Source organism: Megalobrama amblycephala, linkage group LG15 (assembly GCF_018812025.1).
Source record: "Megalobrama amblycephala isolate DHTTF-2021 linkage group LG15, ASM1881202v1, whole genome shotgun sequence".
In the NCBI taxonomy this organism is placed as follows: Eukaryota; Metazoa; Chordata; class Actinopteri; order Cypriniformes; family Xenocyprididae; genus Megalobrama; species Megalobrama amblycephala.
In genome coordinates this window covers 995,855-1,018,299 of record NC_063058.1, presented here as the reverse complement: position 1 = coordinate 1,018,299, position 22,445 = coordinate 995,855, and the positions used below count along the sequence as shown (strand labels likewise).

The window sequence follows — 22,445 nt, the reverse complement described above, 5'->3', positions numbered from 1 at the left end:
AGTAAGAGTGTTGAACTTTCTTCTCCTGCATCCTATTCTTCTGCAATCCAGAAAGGCAGCTAAGCCTAAAGGTTTGTTTGAGCTGCACCCTCTACTGTACAGCTGTGAATTTTCATTTCCTTCAGCCTGAGGCTTATTAATTTCACATTTGATGTGAAATGAATTTTTTTTGTTGTTTTTAAAAAACAAGCTAGCCCAGCCTAGGAGAGAAAAAGTTACATAAAAGTAATGTAATGCATTACTTTCCACAATTAGTTACTTTTTTAGGGAGTAACACAATATTGACGAGCAGGGCGGGGCAAGAGCCGTGAACGGCGCCAGGCTGGTGGAGTGATTGCTAAGGAGCGTCACCTGCGCACTGCACCGATATCGTATCTCTCACGGAGGAGCTCCGGAAGTATAAATGGAGGAGCGATGACAGTGAAGGATGAGAGAGGACCAGGCCTGGACTTTATGTTATGTTTTTATTATGTTTGTGTGGGCAGCAGTTGTCCTTGAGGGACTGCCACCATTTTACTTTCATTTTGTATTGTTTATTTTGTATTAAAGTTATGTTGAACGTTCGCCGGTTCCCGTCCTCCTTCCTCACACAACAATGAACTGTGTTACAAATATCTATGAACTTTAATGGAGTTAACTAGTTAGTTGAGGTTCGGGAGCAGGGCTATGCCTCAACCAATCACCTGACTTCTCAAAACCTACAGTACTGTTTGTCTTGAATCCTCTCTTCCCCTCCCTCTCTCATCCGTTCAACCATCCTTACCATCCCATCTTATCTTTCATGGTTGTGGTGTGATCATGAAATGTCCTTTAAATTGAAAAATATATGAATACTTACACCTTATAACTTTCATTATCTTTATTGACATGTTTTAATTCAACGTTTAAAACGTGATGTTTAAAGAACAATACATCACTATTAAATGTCAATTAGCAGCTTTATTGTAAATAATAATAATAATAATAATAATAATAATAATAATAATCATAGCTCTTCTGGGCAGTGGATCAGTTTGACTTTGTCATCATGCTGTGTGCCGGAGATCTCCAGTGCTTCTGGCACTTTGCTCACTATGGTGAGAGCCTCTACTTACACTTCATGGTAAGACATTGTTCTGCATTTAAATATTAGTATGAACTTGAATGGTTTGAATGTTTCAGCTCAGTATGTGTGTGTTCAGGTCCAGCTGGTGACTGTGTGGCCCTTGATACACATCTGTCTGTGATTGTTAATGCTCCGAGCGGATTAATAGTCGGCACGGCTGACGATGAAAGTGGTCAGATTGTCTTCAGTGTTGAGGAGACTGGTGAGTCTCACCTTGATACGTGTTTTAGTACATCTGCTGCCCACATTATGAACAGAAAAATCATCTGTTTCTAGAATTCAAAGAGGATTTCATGTGGACCATGCAGTGAATTAAAAATGAATGTTGTTTATAAAAATTTATGTCGTTAATGTGTGTTTGCAGGTTTTCCTGAACTTTGGTGTGTGTTACGAGAGACAAGAGAATAAAAAGGAAGAAGAGAAGAAAAAAAAAAGAGTAGGATATGAAACAGATAAACAGTTCATTGTCCTTCATTGAGGTAATAAACAACAAACACATTCTTACTCTAATATGGGCGACAAACCCTGCTGTTAACAAACACTAAACCTGCGACTGTTTCACCTCCATTTATAATCTGCTCTCCAGTAATTATTTGAGTCAGACACAACTGTTTCTTCAACATCAGACTTTTTAAAATGTGAAATGGGTTTATTTATGTATTTATTCATTGTTCCTTTTAGTAATAACAAGGTCTTATTTGAACTTGTATCTCCAGAAAGAAGAGCAGCAGTGGATTGCAGTCACATGAAGCTCCTGTGAGGACGCTGAACATCTGCTGATGGAGCTGCTCTATTCTGAGAGGAACAGAATCACCTGATGATCAAACATGAGTTTCACTGTCCACACTTTATTCTCTGAAATGAGTCAGAAGAGTTGGACTAATGGAGAGATGAGGTTTGTTCATGTTCATCAGTTTATAATGAAACACTGTCAGTGTCTGAAGCCTCTGGACTGCTGAGATCGTCCTTGACTCGGTTAGAGAGTAAGAGCTCCAAGAGTTCAATCCACAAAACTATTAATGATCCGCTGGATTCAGAAAACAGGTCACGTCTGTGAGCAGTTGTGTTTGTGTGAACGTATGAGGGTGAGTGTGGTCTGAAACAAAGACAAATGATGAAAATTAGACACAAATATGAACAATCCTTCTGTTAAACTGTTACAGATATTAAACATTTATCATCATAAACAAATGAATAATAAACAATCAGCCATCATGTGAAATTCACTGACACTTCCACAAATATCATGTAGTGTGACAAAGTAATCTTGATCTGGTAACAGATTAACAGTTAGACATTAATATATCAATAAAGTGAATGGAGTATCAAACACATGCACTGCGTCTGAAATCACATACTCTCTTCAGTAGGTAATTATTTTGAACAAGTAATTACTTAACGACCACTAAAAGAGTATTTTCTGTATAGTGTGAGTGTGTGTATGAATGTAATCTGGACGTACTACATCTGCCATGTTGTCATTATCTTCAGTATTACTCAGAAGTCTTTCAAATATAATTAAAGGGGGGGTGTAATGCTATTTCATGTATTCTGACTTATTTACAGTGTTAAAGAGTTGGATTCTCATGCTAAAACAGGGCCAAAGTTTGAAAACATGAGTTGGACAAATGACGGAGTATTTCTGTTCCAAAAATTCTCTTCCAAAGCTCATCAATGCATGTTCGGGTTTACGGAAGTCGTCAGCAGCGCTTCACACGTCACAGGACTGCACAAAATCACAATGTCACCAAAGAAGTGTGTTTTTGGTTGTGAGGGAAAGATAACCTTGCTTCCCAAAGAACCCAGCGTTGAAGCTGAGAGATTTGTGCTCATGCATTACATTGATGCACTCTCGATATTTGTTATCGTGTTAGCTCCGCTCACACGACACACCTCCAGGCGCTCGGCTGTTTTTGGAAAGACTCGGTACAGCGTATGTATCATTTATAAATATGATTCAATTAATGACTTTTTGGAGATATGAAGGATGCACTACTCTATAGGTACTCAAGATTAATATGAGATTAGGGCTGTGACGGTCGGCATGACAAATGCGCCATCTCAGAAGTCGCGTTAACCTAAATAAATTTTTTTCTCCCATCATATTTTTTCTTCCTTCACCATGTCTCTTTAGGGGCTCCAAAGAATTGACAAGCTTGAAATACAATGTTTATAAAGTCTGATTTAACTTCTTGTTTCTCATTGATAGTCTGGTTAAGGGATTATAACAAAAAGACAAAAGTTATATCGGTTATATTTTAAAAATATTCAACCCCTGTGATATTAGGTGCCCAAAGTTGATGAAACACTCATAAATAAATGACAAAGAATAAGCATATTGTATCTTCTCTTCCCAAAGTCTTCAGAAGTGAATGACACTGGAAGCCAGACACATTCAATTTACAAAAAGCTGCTCTTATGATAAAAACAAGGTGGACAAAGACTGTAATGTTTGTCTCATTGGTTTAGTGTCCAAACCTGCTCCTGAAGGGCCTGTAGAGTTCAGCTCCACGTCTACACTATCACTGACTTGTGCTGGAGATCGACAGATAAGAAAGTGGGACTCTATTGGCGACAAAGGCCACTTTCTGCTCTGACAATTCACCCATTCCTGAATTATGAAGGAAGTATATTAATATCACCTCCATACTTAATGCATTGGAGGAAGGTGACAGATAAGAGAGTGGGACGACAATGTCAGCTCACCCTCCTGAAAAATGCAGCATAAACCAGCATGAATGCCATGTTGGTCCAGACTGGTTTAGTGCTGGTCTAACTGGTCAAGAAAAACTGTGCTGGTGTAGCTGGTCCACAACACTCCCACTTCCCATGCTGGCCCATACCAAAATCTATTTAAAATACATTTATTTCATAAGTATCCTTCAAACCATTAACATATTTATTGACATATCATTTAGAACTTAATGAAATAAAATTATATTTAAAAATTATTTAGAGTGTTTATTTATTGCACAATGCATATTTCTTAAAGGGGTGGTTGATTATGATTTGACTTTTTTAACTTTAGTTAGTGTGTAATGTTGCTGTTTGATCATAAACAACATCTGCAAAGTTATGATGCTCAAAATTAAATGGAAAGGGAGATATTTTCTTTTAAAGAATTCTGTTTAAGGACTACAACAAACGGCTGGTAGGGACTACAACGAGCTATTTCCCAGATTGGTGACATCACTAACCCTAAAATTTACATAAACCCCGTCCCCGAGAACACACAACAAAGGGGGCAAGGCCATGTTATTGCAATACAGTACATAACACAAATGAAATAGCATGTCATAAAAGCAAGGTGATAACATGACAAGGGTAACACTTTAGAAGTTGTTCTTAATTCATTGAAGAACAAGACCAGGGATAAATGCTTTCTAGCCAAAAATGTGAAGAAACCGAAGAGAGCAGAGGTTAACTTTTGCTCTGCTAATCCAACTGGAGAAACAGATAAAAGACTTGAAAAATTATCTGAACTACTGACTGATTTCGGATCAGTAGTAAAAGAAAAGATGTCCAAAACGTTTGCCTACACAAGGAGAAATGTGGTAGAGAACAGTCCAGTTTTTTGAGGACTGCACTTTTTCAGATTGAAGAGGTCATATTTACTCTTTTCTCATTCACTCTTCATTTGTGCTACAGTTGATGCTCTCCTCATCATGTGTTATAGGGATACTCCACACAAAAAGGAAAATTCTCGCATTTACTCACTCATGTGATCCCACATGTAAATGTCTTTCTTCTTCAGAGGAACACAAACATCTTAAAGAAATAATTCCTCTCTGTGATATAATGCAAGTGGATGGGACCTCTAGAGTTGACAAAGGTCATTTCTGTTGAAAAGGAAGAAACTACTACTACAACCACACAAAACAAACATGGTAATTCCCAGTTAATGAATCAATGACTTCTGAAGGTGAATCAACTGGGGATCTATAGATTTCCATCATGTTTTATGTGGTTGTAGAAGTGTTTCTACCTTTTTAGATAGATGTGGAGGGGTGGGTTTTAATTGTGCTCTTGTTTGGTGGAATATAAAAGCGGACGTATTGACATTATGCAGAAGTGCGTCTGTCTAGCATCAGTGACGGAGTTACAGGATTTCCGGCGCACTGTGTGAATGTCAGTGAGTTAGGAGTATTCAGCTGTGATGTGGGCTGTTTGTTTGTGTCATGCAGGGTTACATTATTTCATTGTAGTGTGGATTGAGGAGCATTTGTGGGATGCTTTTAGTGATGGCAGTTTCCATGGAAATGCATTCTATCTACCATGGAATTCCCTGTTATGGGAGTCGCCATTTGACAGACATTTCTACTATGGGTTTGGTTGCTTATTAGTGACCTAGCTAGTGATCCTTACTCTTGATGTGTGTTGTATTTACACAGTTAATGTCTGAGCCAATGCAAGAGAAATGCAGCGGTCTTTGGTTTCCCTTTAAACTGCTGCTTCAATGTCTGCTGTTCATGTTTGCGTCACCATAGATGACCGCTTGGACATCGAATTTTGTTCTCGTGGGATTATATTGTTTCTGGGAACAATCTTTGGAGCTGTGTGAGATACACCTGCGTGATTGTGCTGCTGAAAGATTAGTTGTTCATGTGATATCACACTGTGTTTAGTCGTTAATCCTAACCGAATTCTTCCCGTATGCGACACTCGTGGGATCAGCCGGGTCATTAGTCTGGCCTGCCGCCTGGTGCTTTACTCCTGATTTTGAACTGTCGTATGTATCAACTCAAATCAAAGCCTTGAGGGAGTGTTTTTTTTTTCTCTCATTCTTTTGGGATTAATTTGTTTTTGCTTGTTCTAACTGTATTGTGATTTAATTGATTTGTAAATTTGTTTTCTTTTGTGTGAAAAGTGTGTGTTTGTTTGTGTTTTACTTTGTGTTTAATTATCCTTCAGAATTGGAGTTCCAGCTGTAGGAGGATCCAATGCCCTGTTTGCCTTGACACATTCAGATGAATCTTTGTGGGTCTAAATGCAGTGAATTTTGGCTTGCACTGTAACTGAAGCTGAAAGTATTTTCACATGTAACGTGTCAGTCATGGTCTCAGCTGGAAAGAGATTGACAGATCTGAGCGAACGCTCTCAATTTCTTGATGGTGCCTGGGAGTTTCAGTGTTTACACATTTAAGGGAAATAAACCTACAAATGACATACTAAGAGTAGTCAGTGAACAATAAACTGAGTTAATCTTATATATCACATTTACCTTTAAAGTCTTGAGAAACTTTGCTAAACATTGTCATTGTGTTGTTTGTGATCCTCCATCAGCAGCTGCAGTATCTCTCAGCTGTATCAGTGCATCACTGTGACGTCTGACTGACCGAGGTTTTTGTACCACTCTTTATCACTGTGTGAACACATATTGACTGTTGATATAGTGTGCACTCTGACAGTAATAATCTCCTGTATCTTCAGTCTGGACTCCACTGATGGTCAGAGTGAAATCACTGCCATATTTAGATCCACTGCCACTGAATCTAGATGGAGTTCCTGACTGAAGGCTTCTTATATCATAAATCAGGAGTTTAGGAGCTTCTCCAGGTTTCTGCTGATACCAAGACACACAGTTACTACAGCCAGAAATCAGCTGACTGGTTTTACAGCTGATTGTAACAGTTTCTCCTTGTTTGATGGATTTTATTGCAGGATCTTGAGTCACTGTCACTTGTCCCCAGCTCTCTGAAATTAACATATTTTACTCATTAATGGTTATTGGACTGTAAATGAGATGTTGTTGTTTATTTTGCAAGACATTTATAGAAGATATTTACCCTGAATGCAGAGAGTGAGAGTCCAGATGAAGAAGGTGATTGTGTTCATTGTTGTTCTTTTGTCTTGTGTGATGATGAAGATTGTGTCTGTTCTGCTCTCAGTCATGAAGTGTTAAACTCACAGCACTATAAACACTCTCAGAGCACTGAAGCATGTGTCACAATGCAAACAAGTGGGCAGGATTTACAACATACAAACTAATAAACTCTCTACATATAAGATTTGGTATTTCAGTGGTCTACTTTAGACATTCTACTGACTGTAAGTAACTTTACAACTGCATGTCAACTTATTCTACTGACCCAAACCCAAACCTAACACTCTTCTACAGTCTACTGATACACTAATGAGAGTTAGTCGACATGTAGTTGACAATTTACTCATAGTTAGTAGAATATCTAAAGTGGACCATCGAAATAAAGTGCAACCTAATATTTTACATTCAGATTGATGTTGAATCATTTGTAATAACTGTACATATTGATTAATTGTTCAAATTTTTATTTTTAATTTTTAATCATATAAATATATTTCTTTTTTTTTCTATCAGTGTGGATGAAGCATTTTCAGCTTTCAGTGCCGCTGTAGAAATAATCTATTCACTCTCATGATTGATTTATATAAGGTGAATGTTTCTGATAATATGTGACCGAGATAAAGTGAGCAGAATTCAGCTGGTCATGTGATCTCAACATGGTGGCCATGGTGGTCTTTCTTTCTTTCTTTCTTTCTTTCTTTTTAGGCCACCAAAATTACTGGAGAATCATACATATAGATAATTTTAAACATATTTGTCAAACACATTAACTATTTCTTCATAAACACATTACAGTTTTTCTCAGTTGCTTTGGTACATTTCTTGAATCATCCTTACAATTTACAAAACTGTATGTTCATTTCTCGAAATAATTCGTAGAAACAGCACAACATTTTGGATTACCTGAAAAATCCTTAGTTTATCTCTCAAAAGCAAGTATTTATGTCAATGAACATTTCAGTGCAATGAACATATCAAGTCCTTGTGTCATTGATCTCGAACATGATAGTCAAAATGCTTAGCCATGTTGTCAATATAACAGTGATGAATATTACAGATGCAGCCTAAACTATGGCTATGGTTTTTATGACAGTGAACAAATTACTGTAAAATGTCCTTGTGATAAATAAAAAAGACAAGACTATATATACATACACCCTTTATATGTATTCATGTGTACGTGTGTGTGATATAGTATGTATCTGTATAGAGTTCATTTAGCCTACTATACTGTAAGTGTAAAGCAAGTGTAATATGCTCCTGTAATATTAAGATTATAGCATGCATACCATATTAGAGTACAGTGCACATTGCTGAAATACATACCTGTTATGTCTACACAATGCTTGAATGATTGAGGAAAGATTTTTTCTCCAAACGTTCAGCTGCACATTTAGACCCGCATAAGCCATTGTAAGGTCATGATTGAGAACATGAGATCATGAGAACAAGAGGCCTCATAGTGGGCCTCATTTCACCAGAAACGTGCCTATGCCCTTTGCCTTATCTACCTCTTCCTCTGTTTGGCCTCCATACACTTCTACCACACATCCTTACTCCTCTTCTTCTTCCCAGCTGTTGACCCTGTTCTTCCATTATCAGAAACTGAAACTCTTGTGTTGTTCTCTGTCTATATATGCTTTCCAGTTGAAGATTCATGACATGCATCTTTCTGCTTTAGAGAACTGGTTGTGTCATTGGTTGATCTAATGCTTTACATTTTCCTGAATACATTAGTGAAATTCAGGATTCACCTGCAATATTCATCAATTCAGGACACATTTACAAAAGTCTAATAGAAATGTATAGATAATATACTTGGCATTTTGATAACTAGGTCAAGCATTTAGCATTTAATGACTTGTGCGATGAACTAATGACTAGATGTTTTGAGGGGTAAGACTATTCAACAGAGAACCATATAACACATTTTGAGCAACATGACATTAGCAATTGATAATGTAGGAAATAATTGTACATGATCAATTGCCTGAATGTACTAAAGCATTTGCAAATTGTTCAAAAGAATGAGAAATTGCTTTTATGATGCGCACAAGTGACTAGATGATGTGGAGGATGAACAAGTAGTTCCCTTTCAGTCGGTCACGTTCGACGTACGTCAGTAGTGACCGACGAATTGGGATATCGCTTAGAGAGCCCTATCAGCTTCGTGTGAACTAAAACAAGCCAATGGAATTGGCGTGCAATATTTGCATAATGAGCACCGCCTCCGACAGGTGTATATAAATAGGAAGCAGATGCAATCGCACTCTGTCTTTCGCTTCGGAGCCATACTCTGGTGTCCTGCTTCAGAAGACTGTTTTTTTCTTCAAAAGTGAAACTAAAACTGCCTCAGAAGAGGATTAACAGCGAGCTGTTTGTGTTGGCAGTGAAGGCACTTCAGCGAGGTCGCGAGCTTCCGGGGAGCCGAGCTATAAGCTCTCAACTGCTGTTGTAACAGCAACACTCTAAAAGTGTGTGTGTGTTGCGATTTGGGCCGGTTCCTCGGTGTGTTCAGGGAGTGGTGTACCTGAGCACATCGCGTCACTCCCTGTGTGCTTCAACACGAGTGAGCTGACTATTCCCCTTCTAAAAGAGCTTTACAGACGAACCCTGAAAGTATGTCATTTCGTCTGTGCGTTACTGGGTGCGGTCGTTCCCTGGTCCCTGCTGATGGGCACAATTGCTGCATCTCGTGTTTGGGCGTTCAGCACGCTGAAGCAGCTTTTGTGGATGGTTCATGTTCCCATTGCGGGAACATGACTATGGCGGTGCTGAGGTCTAGACTCTCCTTCCTGAAGTCTCAGGAAGCGGGGGTCCCCTCCCCTATGCCCCGTTCGACCGTTTTTTCCGGCCCCGGTCGGAATGACGGTTCGGCAGCGTAGAGGAAGGGCGACCTGAGGATTACGGTTAGGGCTTCCCCGCCGAGCGGAAACGCTCCGCGGCCCCTGCCGCCTCATCAGCACCGCAACCCATCGTGCCGCCGTTGGTTTCCGCTGGGCCCTCTACGGACTGTCCAGCCGTTACCTTTGGTGCGCCTGCAGCGGATCAGATGTCGATCTCTGCATCGGAAGGTGAGCCAGAGTCCTCGGGGGAGGAGGATCGGCTGCGCTGCCGCCCTCCGGGACGGTAGCGTTGCCTGAGTCGGATCCCGAGTTGACGGCTGTGCTTTCCCGGGCCGCCTTGTGTGTCGGGCTCGAGTGGAACCCTCCACCCTGTCCCGGCCCATCTCGGTTGGATGATTGGTACTTGGGGGGGGGGGGGGGGGGTCAAACCCAGCGTCCCGCCCCAATGCCCTTCTTCCCGGAAGTGCACGATGAGGTGACCAGGTCTTGGCAAAGCACCGTATAGTGTTCGTGCAAGGCCCGGTCCCTCGTCCGCCTTCACCTCCCTGGACGGCGGGGAAGCCAGGGGATACGCGAGGATCCCACCAGTCGAGCGGTCTGTTGCGATGCAGCTGTGTCCAACGGCCACCGGCTGGCGTGGTGAGCCGCGCCTCCCGTCCCGGGCCTGTAAGTTCTCAGTCGGTCTGACTGAGAAGGCTTACAGAGCCTGTGGGCAGGCTGCCTCCGCCCTGCATGCGATGGCCCTTTTGCAGGTCTACCAGGCAAAGGCGCTGTCGGAAATGCCCCAGGAAGGGCCTGACCAACAGTTGCTCGGGGAGCTGCGTGCTGCCACTGACCTTGCCCTCCGGGCAACGAAGGTGACAGCGCGCTCTGTTGGTCATGCGATGTCTACTTTGGTAGTCCAGCAACGCCACCTCTGGCTGACCTTGGCAGACATGAGGGAAACCGACAAACATCGGTTCCTGGACTCCCCCGTGTCTCCGGTCGGCCTTTTCGGCAACGCAGTGGAGAGCTTTTCCCAACAGTTCTCCGCTGCACAGAAGCAGGCTGAGGCTATCAAACATGTCATGCCACGGCGGTCCGCTGCTGCCTCCACCCAGCCGCCCGTGGCTCAGCCTCAGCCTGCTCGTCGCCGAGGGCGCCCGCCTGCGTCGTCCTCCGCCCCTGCTAAGTCGGCAAAGCAGCAGCCTACACCAGCCAAACAGCAGGGTGCCGGTCGCGGACGTGGTGCCCAGCCCGTCTCTGCCAAGCCAGGTGGCAAGCGGTCGAGGAAAACTCGGCCCTGAGATGAGCGACCTGGAGGGGAAGGTTCCTGCTCTTCGGGAGAGTATTCCATCTGCTCTCCCACCCCCGGAGGAGGGCCGGGGGAATTTGTGTTGTCTGTCCGTCCATCGCCGCTGGCTCTCCGGAGTCCAGCGGTACCCACCTCATCACAAAAAGAGCAGTTTCTTCAATCTCCAGGTCACAAGAGGGTGTGCCTGCCAGTGTGCGAGGCCCAGCCTTGCCTCTCGCAGCCCCCTCTCATCCTGCCAGCAGGTGGCAGTGTGATGGTGCAGGCCGCGTCCCGTGCGCCGTCTCCCATACGCACTGCTGCCTCGCAGAGTCTGACCACACTCCGGGCCGCTTCCATGCCGTCCGAGTCGGGTCCCCGTACTCTGCTTCGCTGCCCCACCCCCGGTGCGTCTGTGGTGCCTTTGGTCCCGCTGGTTCGGAGTCTGGAGGCGTGGATCACGCTTCCCAGCCCGTCCCGCTGGCTCATTCGCACCATCAGACTCGGCTATGCGATTCCGTTCGCCCGGCGTCCCCCGGTTTTCAGGTGTCACTCAGGTGTCGTTGGACAGTACACCTGTTCTCCGGGCGGAGATTGCTGTCCTACTGGCGAAGGATGCAATCGAGCCGGTCCCTCCAGCCGATATGAAGTCGGGGTTTTACATTTTCATTGTACCGAAGAAGGGCGGTGGGCTACGGCCAATCCTGGATCTGCGCATTTTGAACCGGTATCTTCACAAGATGCCGTTCAAGATGCTCACGCAGAAGCGCATTTTCGAATGCGTCCGCCCCCAGGATTGGTTTGCAGCGATCGACCTGAAGGACACGTACTTTCATGTCTCGATTCTGCCTCGACACAGACCCTTCCTACGGTTTGCGTTCGAGGGTCGGGCATATCAGTACAAAGTCCTGCCCTTCGGGCTGGCCCTGTCACCCCGCGTCTTTACGAAGGTTGCGGAGGCGGCCATTGTTCCCCTCAAGGAACAAGGCGTTCGTATTCTCAACTATCTCGACGACTGGTTGATCCTGGCCAGCTCGCGAGAGCAGTTGTGCGAACACAGGGACATGGTTTTAGCTCACCTCAGCCGGTTGGGTCTTCGGGTCAACTGGGACAAGAGCAAACTCGCCCCCGGGCAGAGGATCTCTTATCTCGGTCTCGAGCTAGACTCGGTCGCACGGACTGCGCGTCTCACCGAGGTGCGCGTCCAGTCGGTGTTGAACTGCCTGAGCTAGCTCAAGCGCAGGACAGCGGCCCCACTTAAAGTTTTTCAGAGGCTCCTGGGGCATATGGCATCTGCAGCCGCGGTCACGCCGCTCGGATTGCTCCATATGAGGCCGCTTCAACACTGGCTCCGCGGCCGGGTCCCGAGATGGGCGTGGCAGCGCGGCACGCTCCGTGTCCCCGTGACACCGAGCTGCCATCGCACCCTCATCCCGTGGTCGGATCCTTCGTTCCTGCGGGCCGGAGTACCCCTCGAACAAGTGTCCAGGCATGCTGTGGTCTCCACAGACGCCTCTGCCACGGGATGGGGGGCCACGTACAACGGGCATGCAGTGTCGGGTCTTTGGACGGGGCCTCAGCTGCATTGGCATATCAATTGCCTGGAGTTGCTAGCAGTACGTCTTGCACTGGGCCGCTTCAAGGAGCTGCTGTCAGACAAGCACGTACTTGTCCGCTCGGACAGCACTGCGGCCGTTGCGTACATCAACCATCAAGGTGGTCTACGCTCCCGTCGCATGTCGCAACTCGCCCGCCATCTCTTGTTGTGGAGTCAGAAGCATCTGAGGTCCCTTCGGGCCACTCATGTCCCAGGTGTGCTCAACCGTGCAGCCGACGAGCTGTCACGGCAGCCTCCACTTGCGGGCGAGTGGCGGCTCCACCCCCAGGCGGTTCAGCTGATTTGGCAGCATTTCGGCGAGGCCCAGGTAGACCTGTTTGCCTCCCCAGAAACTGCCCACTGCCAGTGGTTCTATTCCCTGACCGGCGGCACGCTCGGCTCGGATGCCCTGGCACACAGCTGGCCCCAGGGTCTGCGCAAATATGCGTTTCCCCAGTGAGCCTTCTCGCACAACTCCTGTGCAAGGTCAGGGAGGACGGGGAGCAGGTTCTGTTAGTGGCGCCGTACTGGCCCACTCGGACCTGGTTCTCGGACCTCACACTCCTCGCGACAGCCCCTCCCTGACCGATTCCTCTGAGGAAGGACCTCCTGACTCAGAGACGGGGCACCCTATGGCACCCGCGTCCCGACCTGTGGAACCTCCACGTGTGGTCCCTGGACGGGATGCGGAGGTTCTGAGTGATCTCCCGCAAGCAGTCGTAGACACCATCACTTCAGCTAGAGCTCCTTCCACTAGGAGCCTCTACGCGCTGAAGTGGAACCTGTTCGTCGAATGGTGCGCCTCTCGCCGAGAGGACCCCCGATCATGCTCGGTCAGATCCGTGCTTTCCTTCCTGCAAGAAGGGTTGGAGCGAAGGCTGTCTCCCTCCACCCTGAAGGTGTATGTTGCCGCTATCGCTGCACATCACCACGCAGTTGAGGGTAAGTCCCTGGGGAAACACGATCTGATCGTCAGGTTCCTGAGGGGGGCGAGGAGACTGAATCCTCCTCGCCCTTCCTCCGTACCCTCTTGGGATCTGACCCTGGTTCTCTCAGCTCTCCGGGGTCATCCCTTTGAGCCCTTGCGATCAGTCGACCTGAAAGTAATGTCTCTGAAAAATGTCCTTCTGGTCGCATTGGCTTCCCTTAAGAGGGTAGGGGACCTGCATGCATTTTCGGTCGACGAAGCGTGCCTAGAGTTCGGGCCCGGTGATTCTCACGTCATCCTGAGACCCCGGCCTGGATACGTGCCCAAGGTTCCTACCACTCCCTTCAGAGATCAGGTAGTGAACCTGCAACCGCTGCCTTCGGAGGAGGCAGACCCAGCCCTAGCTTTGCTCTGTCCCGTCCGCGCTCTGCGTGTGTACGTGGACAGGACGCGAAGCTTCAGGACCTCAGATCAGCTCTTTGTCTGTTACGGAGGCCAGCAGAAGGGAAAGGCTGTCTCCAAGCAGAGGATGGCCCACTGGATAGTGGATGCCATCGCCTTGGCGTACGATTCCCAGGGCGTGCCTTGCCCGCTCGGGTTGAGAGCCCACTCCACCAGAGGGGTGGCCTCTTCCTGGGCGCTGGCTCATGGCGCCTCGCTGACAGATATCTGTAGAGCTGCGGGCTGGGCAACACCTAACACGTTCGCTAGGTTTTATAGCCTACGTGTAGAGCCGGTATCTTCCCGTGTACTCGCTTCCACTAGCCGGTAGACGCGTTGAACCCGCTCTAAGTGTCGGCTTGCAATGCCATTCCCGCCCCCTGGCCGGATGCGTGCATATTTTGACTCCAGTCGCGTTCCCCGCTTGGCGAACCCTGTCGAGTTCCTCCGCCTCCCCCTTCGGCTCGGACATTGCGGAGTGTCTGATGCCAGGCCTACATCCGTCTCCGACGTTGTCTGATGGCTGGGTTCCATATGTTGTGACTCCTCTACGTGAGCGGTCCCATATGTGTAATTATCCACAGGTTTAAACTCCCTACGGCGAGCCCGTGTCTTTCCCTTAGCAGAGCCAGCTCTGCTGTCACCTGTCAGATGAGTCTCCCCCTACCCAGGTGGAGCCATCCCAGGGACTCCATATGCGTACTGCCCCCCGGGCCAGTCCATATGTGTATTCTCCACGTAAACTCCTCCCCCATTGGGTAGGTAGTGGTCTCCGCAGCGTCCCCCTCGGGTTCGCTTCCCCAGTGTAGTCTACTTTACTTAGTGGGTATGGGTAAGACAGCAGTAAACTCCTTGGCGTGAGCTCGCCCCCTTCTCCAGTCCTCCGGTGCTATGGGCGGTTAGAGCTCGCGTTGAGCACTGGAAGGGGTTTCGTAACTGTGGCGCTTTACTTGGGATCCCAATTCATCGGTCACTACTGACGTACGTCGAACGTGACCGACTGAAAGGGAACGTCTCGGTTACGTATGTAACCCTCGTTCCCTGAAGGAGGGAACGGAGACGTACGTCCCGTCGCCACAGTTTCTGTACCCTCGCTGTTGTGCGGACACCAGTTGTCTCCTCAGCGAAAAAACAGAGTGCGATTGCATCTGCTTCCTATTTATATACACCTGTCGGAGGCGGTGCGCATTATGCAAATATCGCACGCCAATTCCATTGGCTTGTTTTAGTTCACACGAAGCTGATAGGGCTCTCTAAGCGATATCCCAATTCGTCGGTCACTACTGACGTACGTCTCCATTCCCTCCTTCAGGGAACGAGGGTTACATACGTAATCGAGACGTTTTGAGAATTTCAGTTCTGATCTGAGAAATGTGCCAAAGAGACTGAGAAAAACTGTAATGTACTACACCTTTCAAAGCATGTTAACATGAGAAATCAAGTACAAAATAAATCAATGTTACTGTTTTTAGAGTAAAGCAGAAATGATGTGCATAATGGTGTTTGTGAGTCCTGATGTCCTGTTATGTTCCCAATGGTGTTCATCAGGACTCATAATCAGGTCATGTGACACTAGATTAAACAATGTTCATATTAAATGTTCAGAATTATTGATTGATTTATTTGAAGCTGCAGGTTTTTCTGTGAATCATGATGATTGAGCTTCATATGAAGAACAGAAGATCATTATGAGAAACTCCACAACATCATCCATGATAAAAGAGGTCAAAGGTCACCTCAGAGGTCACAGATCATCAAATATATTTCTATAAACAGTGTTATATCAGCACATGATGAGAGAGTGAATGAGAAATATAGGATAGAAAGTCAAACTGAATGATATCTGTTGTAGATGAATAAACTCTTCAACTGATTATTATTACATTTTAAATGAAAGTGTGTTTGTTGTTCCTTTGAAACACATTTAGTCCAAACTGAGTGTTTGAGTGTTGAGAAGATGTGAGTTTCTTCTAATATCAGTGTGTTGAAGTGTTGTTTCTCTCTCTCTGCTGGAGTTTGTGTTCACTCGAGTGGAATAGAGGTTTTTGTACGACCGTTTCATTAGATTGTATCACTGTGGTACACATTCGGTGGAGGAACTAAACTGGTGCTCGGTAAGTCCTTTAAATTACATATTTAAAAAAAATATACAACTTAGATTTCAGAAAGTGTTTTACAGTTAAAACAAGAACGACATTTTTCAATAATAATAATAATTATTAGACATTGTGGTGAGACTTTACTTGAAGCCTTATAGTTATTCATAATGTATGTTATAATGCCTCATATCTTTTCATAAATAATTGTAGCCAAAGTTAAAATGCATTATAATATTTGCAAATTTATTGCAAATCTCTACATCTGAACTTGGTTGTTTGTCATGAGTTTTAACATATTATACTTTCTAAAGGTGTAACAATTAATAGAGCTGTACAAAAAAAAAAAAAAAAAAAAAAGTAGTTGAACTAACTTTAAAAATAATAATAATAATAATAATAATAATAATAATAAGGCAAACTATCAGATTCAACTTTTTAAGTTAACTCAATTAATTTGCTCGTTAAAATCAAGGAAAAACTTTTGTTCATCTAATCAATAGCAGGTCGTTTTTTGAACTGAAAACTTCTTGTCAAGGAAACTAAATAATATTTAGCATTTATCAATGTGAGCAGCTAATCCTTGTTTTTTCATCTCCATGTTTTATTATCAAAGCTAGCTAAGTTGAAAAAAAAGAGGTAATTATTATTAAAAAACAATATTATTGGTTTATATTTACTGTCTTGATTTATGCTGTTGTTGTCACTGTTATTCAGCCGTCATATGCTTCATAGTTCATATTTTCACTGAATTATAATTGATGATCATCATGTTTGAGATTTGTGTGTTGAGGTTTATGTTCTTCTCACTGCAACTTTTGCAGCTTGTTTGTCTGGGTGAAAATGGGTAAAATGTGTGTCTCTAGTTTTAAGAGGCAAATGATGTTCATGTCGTGTAGCTTTGAAAATAAAACGTGGACATGAAAAAAACAAGGAGTGCCTTGATAAATATTCTTTGACAAGAAGTTCAGAAGACTATGTGTTACTCATTAGATGAACAAAAGTTTTTACGCTGATTTTAACTGGAGCAAATTAGTTGAATGCGACAGGTTGCCTTATTTCTTTTTACAGTGAAACTGTGGTTACAAATATACATGAGATCATACATACACTATAATGTGTATAACAATGCTTAATTAATGTATTAAAATACTTTTAAAATGTATTGTGTATAAAGGCTTTAAGTAAAGTGTTACTGGTATTGTTTTATAAATGTTTAATCTAAAACAATAATATTGTCATGTTTAATCATTCAGAAGAACAGCATTATTCCTTTAAAAAAAATCTCACTATGAGTTTAATCAGTGTGTTTTCTTTGTGTTTGTGAATGTGTTGTGTTTGTCTCCTGCAGCTGGTCCCACAGTGAAGCCCTCAGTGTCTCTGCTGCCGCCCTCTTCTCTGCAGATCTCTGGAGACTCAGCCGCACTGCTCTGCCTGCTCAGCTCTTACTCTCCACAGGGGGCGCTGGTGAGCTGGACACTGGACGGGTCAGAGGTCACCGAGGGGGTCGTGACCAGCGCAGAGAGCCAGCGGGACGGCCGCTACAGCCGCAGTAGTGTCCTGACCCTCAGCAAAGCACGCTGGGAAGAGGGAGAGGTGTACGTCTGCAGAGTAACACATGATGGAGCTCCTCATGAGGTCTCGTTCCACAAGAGCTCTGAGTGCTGATGTTTCTCTCCTGAAGATGAGCCGTATCTGAGTGTCCTGTGTCAGGCAGGATTCACATGAGTCTAGTGCTGCAGCTGTAGTGATTTACAACTCAATACTGAAAGAGAGCTGGCGTGTCAAAGCACTGTGTGATCTTTCAATCTGCTGTAACATTCAATAAAGCTTCTCAACAAGTTCACTTTGTGTCTGACAACATCATTCAGCTAACAGATGAAGATGCAGGTGTTTTTCACAAGCTTGATGTAGCAGGAAATAAAGTCAAATAAAGCTCTTGGGGTTTGAACATGGTCTCTGGAGACAGAGCTGCTCTATTCTGAGAGGATCACAATCACTCCACCCTGACAATGCAAATGGGCTTTTCAGTCTCACTGTTTGATTGGTCACATGATCTGGACTGGAACACACCAGTTTCACTTCTGCTGAAAATGTCANCTCTCTTTGCTGTGGAAGTACAGTATAAGAGGAAATGTCAGGCATCTTCACTGCAGTATTGATCTGGTGAAGGAGGAGGCCATCGAGTAAAAAAGGTTGAGAAACACTACACTAGTGTCATCACATCGACACAACGTCAAAGTGACTGACAGATAGAGAACTCAGTTATGTAACAGACACGCCATCTAGTGATGAAGCATGGAAGTGCAATTAAAGTGACAGACTTTCCTGCAGTTAGATTACATTGTAGTGGAAAGTTTTGCAGGACCAAACACCACTAACATTTATATCATATAAAGATTATGTTATGTGCTTAGTATATCAAAATAAATAAATAATGTTTCTGAAAGGTTTGATACACCATTGTGTTTGTGATCCTCCATCAGCAGCTGCAGTATCTCTCAGCTGTATCAGTGCATCACTGTGACGTCTGACTGAACGAGGTTTTTGTATCACTCTTTATCACTGTGTGAACACCCATTTACTGTTGATATAGTGTGCACTCTGACAGTAATAATCTCCTGTATCTTCAGTCTGGACTCCACTGATGGTCAGAGTGAAATCACTGTTAGATCCACTGCCACTGAATCTAGATGGAGTTCCAGTATAACGGCTTGTTGCATAATATATGAGGAGTTTAGGAGCTTCTCCAGATTTCTGTAAGTACCAGTGTAAGTAATTACTACTATACACTGCACTGCTGGTTTTACAGTTTATTCTGACTTCTTGTCCTGGTTGAGCCTGAATTATTGATGGACTCTGAGTTACAGTGATCTGTCCTCTACACTCTGAGAGAAAGAACAAGAAGAAGAAGAAATCAATAATAATACAATTATAAATTCTAAAAAAAAAATATCTAAAATTATGACCATTTAATATTTCAAGAGAATAACTGTGGAGCTGCATTACACAAACCTTGAGCAAACAGTGTGAGAGTCCAGATGAAGAAGGTGATTGTGTTCATTGTTGTTCTTTTGTCTTGTGTGATGATGAAGATTGTGTCTGTTCTGCTCTCAGTCATGAAGTGTTAAACTCACAGCACTATAAACACTCTCAGAGCACTGAAGCATGTGTCACAATGCAAAGTGACTCTCAATATTTAAATCATGTACTCTTGTGCTTTGGAGGACTGTAGCAGTTTTCACGACTCATGAAATACATATATTCTTTAAACAGTGTTATATCAGTACATGATAAAAGAATTAATGAGAAATATAGGATATTGTTACAGCATGTATAAACGATCCAAAAAGAGCAGAATGCACAAAGAAGACACCTTCAGTGAAACAAACAGTACTTCAATAGAAGAACAGGAACAGAGGAGAACTCAGGGGTTTAAATACACAGAGGAAGCGAATTAACTGAAACAGAACAGTATTTATCAAGCCTCTGAGAATTACTCACAAGAACACTGCTAAGAATTGACTTAAGAGTAAAAACATTCTGACTCAAAGCTGCGCTTAAAACTTAGTTATCAAGCACAAACACAAGCATGTAGTTCCCTATTGTTGTTGTTGTTGTTTCTGTTACGTGATGTAGCGATGTCTGACTAGGGTTGAGACGTGGGGGGGATGACATCATCGTTTCCCTAAATATACGGATTGGCTGTACACACGAAAACACAAGGGTGTAGTATTCAGATTTATCCACTCTGGGATCCAGTTTCAAAAAATAGCGGTTTCAGGCTCCCAAAAAGGACAAAACGCCAATATGATAATTTTTACGTATAGCTATAGCTAAATGCGTCTCCGTGTGGACGGGCTCTAAAACACAACTCATTTACAAAATGAACATACGGCAGAAAACTGGGCATACGGTCATTTCCACATAAAACTTGGTATTTATCAATATGGTTGTGAGCGTTGGCTACGATCAAAGTTTTCAGCTTCCAGGAATTGTGTACAGATCCTTGGAACATGAGGCCGTGCCTTATCATGCTGCAACATGAGGTGATGGTTGTGGATGAATGGCACAACAATGGGCCTCAGGATCTCGTCACGGTATCTCTGTGCATTCAAAATGCCATCAATAAAATGCACCTGTGTTCGTTGTCCATAACATACACCTGCCCATACCATAACCCCACCGCCACCATGGGCCACTCGATCCACAACACTGACATCAGCAAACCGCTCACCCACACGATACCATACACGCTGTCTGCCATCTGCCCTGTACAGTGAAACCCGGGATTCATCCGTGAAAAGAACACCTCTCCAAAGTGCCAGACGCCATCGAATGTGAGCATTTGCCCACCTGACCGGTCGAGACCCCCGATGAGGACGATGAGCATGCATATGAGCTTCCCTGAGACGGTTTCTGACAGTTTGTGCAGAAATTCTTTGGTTATGCAAACCGATTGTTGCAGCACTAACACAGATTTAGATAGATTTGTGAACAATATTTCAGAGAAATAGGCCTTTTATGTACATAGAAAAAAGCCTTTGTTCTGAGTTTAGCTCATGAAAAATGAACGGTATCGCGAAGACTTCTCCTGCAACCAAAGACAAACGGTTACCTATCACTCCTCTTTTGCACAAATCGCTTCACTGTCTCAGAAAGGGTGTTTTCGATTTTTATACCAACACACTCCTAGAGGCAGTCTTTCTCACAGCCTTTTATGGGTTTTTAAGGTGTGGGGAATTCACATGCAAATCTTTATCATTTAATCCTGATATTGATCTTACTATGGCTGACATCACTTTGTCCAAAAACCATTTCTCTTTACTATTAAAGCACTCAAAAACCGACAAATTCAACAAAGTGTCGCACATTTTATTATCCAGAATTAATTCTGTGTTTTGCCCTCTTTCTTCCATGTCACGATATCTGCAATCCCGGAGAAACGCCGCTCCCCAAGATGTCGCTGTTCCTCACAGCAGACGGCAAACCTATGACCAGAGTCTGGTTCTCCTCGAAACTGAAACAGCTATGCCATCTTTGTGGATTAAACAGCGAAGTATACACCCCTCACTCTTTCAGAATCGACACAGCAATGACAGCCGCTCCAAGAGTGCCATCCGCTACCCTTAAAGAGATGGGGCACTGGAATTCATCAGCTTACGAACGTTACATCAGACCTAATTCCAAAGACATCATGGAAGGACAAAAGCAAATGACTATGATTTAAAAAAAAAAAAAAAAAAAAAAAATCAGGTGGCGCAGGGTTGGGCTTTCAAGAATTTTCTGTTACTTCATTCACAAAATTTAAATTCTAAATTAAGAAACAAAACAAAAAACAAAAAAAAAAAAAAAAAAAAAAAAAACACTACAGTAGATATATCCTGTCACATTGTATAGGCATGTCATTAATGCATTAAGTCTGCTCAGTAAATACTATATCTAGGCCAATAGGTAAGAGGCACATCTACAGGTAAGTTCATTAGTGTTAAGCCATTCGGCAAAGCAGGCCAGGCACACATAGATAGCCATACACACGCTTATAGCTCTACGGAGCAGCAGCAGTACACATATTTTGGCGTGCAGATCTGCTGGGACGGGGTTTTAGGCCGTAGTAACTCGGCCACTTCCTATTCGTGCAGCATGCAGCAAGGTCCACTGCTTTGAGGGGGTTCTATCATTCTGCAGCAGCCTTTCTTTTCTTGTTATTTTGACTAAGCTGAACAATTATGTATTTGCTCAGCAGCAGCAGCATAAGCAGATCTTGTACGCCAAAATCAAGCCTATGTACATTCCATGCTCCATGTTAATAAAATGCTGGTTGAATCTATTCACTCCGAGAGTTGACATGATTTAAATTTATTTAACATCTTTTGTTGTTTTATTAACATTAATGATATATATTTAATTAGGCTACTGTCCCTTTAAAACTGAATCCATGGATGTAATATTTAATATACTGACACATATCCTGTTTTCACCCACCTGTTTACGTACACTTAAGCCATAACTGACTGTATTTACATGAGATACTCCACACCATGGATATTTTGACAACTATGTGTGCATTTGACCATTCAGGCGCAATGAGAACTGATTGCGCGCTGTCCGAGACAACTGGGATCGCACACAAGGAAAGAGAGACAGTGTGCGTGAGAGAGATTGAATTGTGTTTGAATGGTAATTTTGTTCTATGACGAATTGATTGGGCTGTCTGTGCGTGACAGAACACTACTATGGAACGCCAAATGGGTCAAAATACGGCAGTAACCAAAGCCTAGTGCCCAGAAAACGCCGTTATTTGCGGCGTTTTAGACGAAAAGACGGCGCAAAATATG

At 43.8% G+C, this 22,445-nt stretch overlaps 1 long non-coding RNA gene, 1 pseudogene and 1 gene segment (V, D, J or C); 1 reads left to right on the top strand and 2 right to left on the bottom strand.

Moving 5' to 3' along the window:
• Window positions 1-7,083, bottom strand: part of LOC125247268 — a 93,370-nt gene extending 86,287 nt beyond the window's left edge. Inside the window, 2 exon segments of the V gene segment in view lie at window positions 6,478-6,799; window positions 6,892-7,083. Of these exon segments, the coding sequence occupies window positions 6,478-6,799; window positions 6,892-6,997 (428 nt within the window).
• Window positions 1-19,243, bottom strand: part of LOC125247272 — a 241,774-nt pseudogene extending 222,531 nt beyond the window's left edge.
• On the top strand, window positions 15,618-17,953 carry LOC125247318. The gene is made up of 2 exons (XR_007180050.1): window positions 15,618-16,125; window positions 17,459-17,953. It is a non-coding gene; the product is annotated as an uncharacterized LOC125247318 (long non-coding RNA).
• Window positions 19,244-22,445: the final 3,202 nt, after the last annotated feature.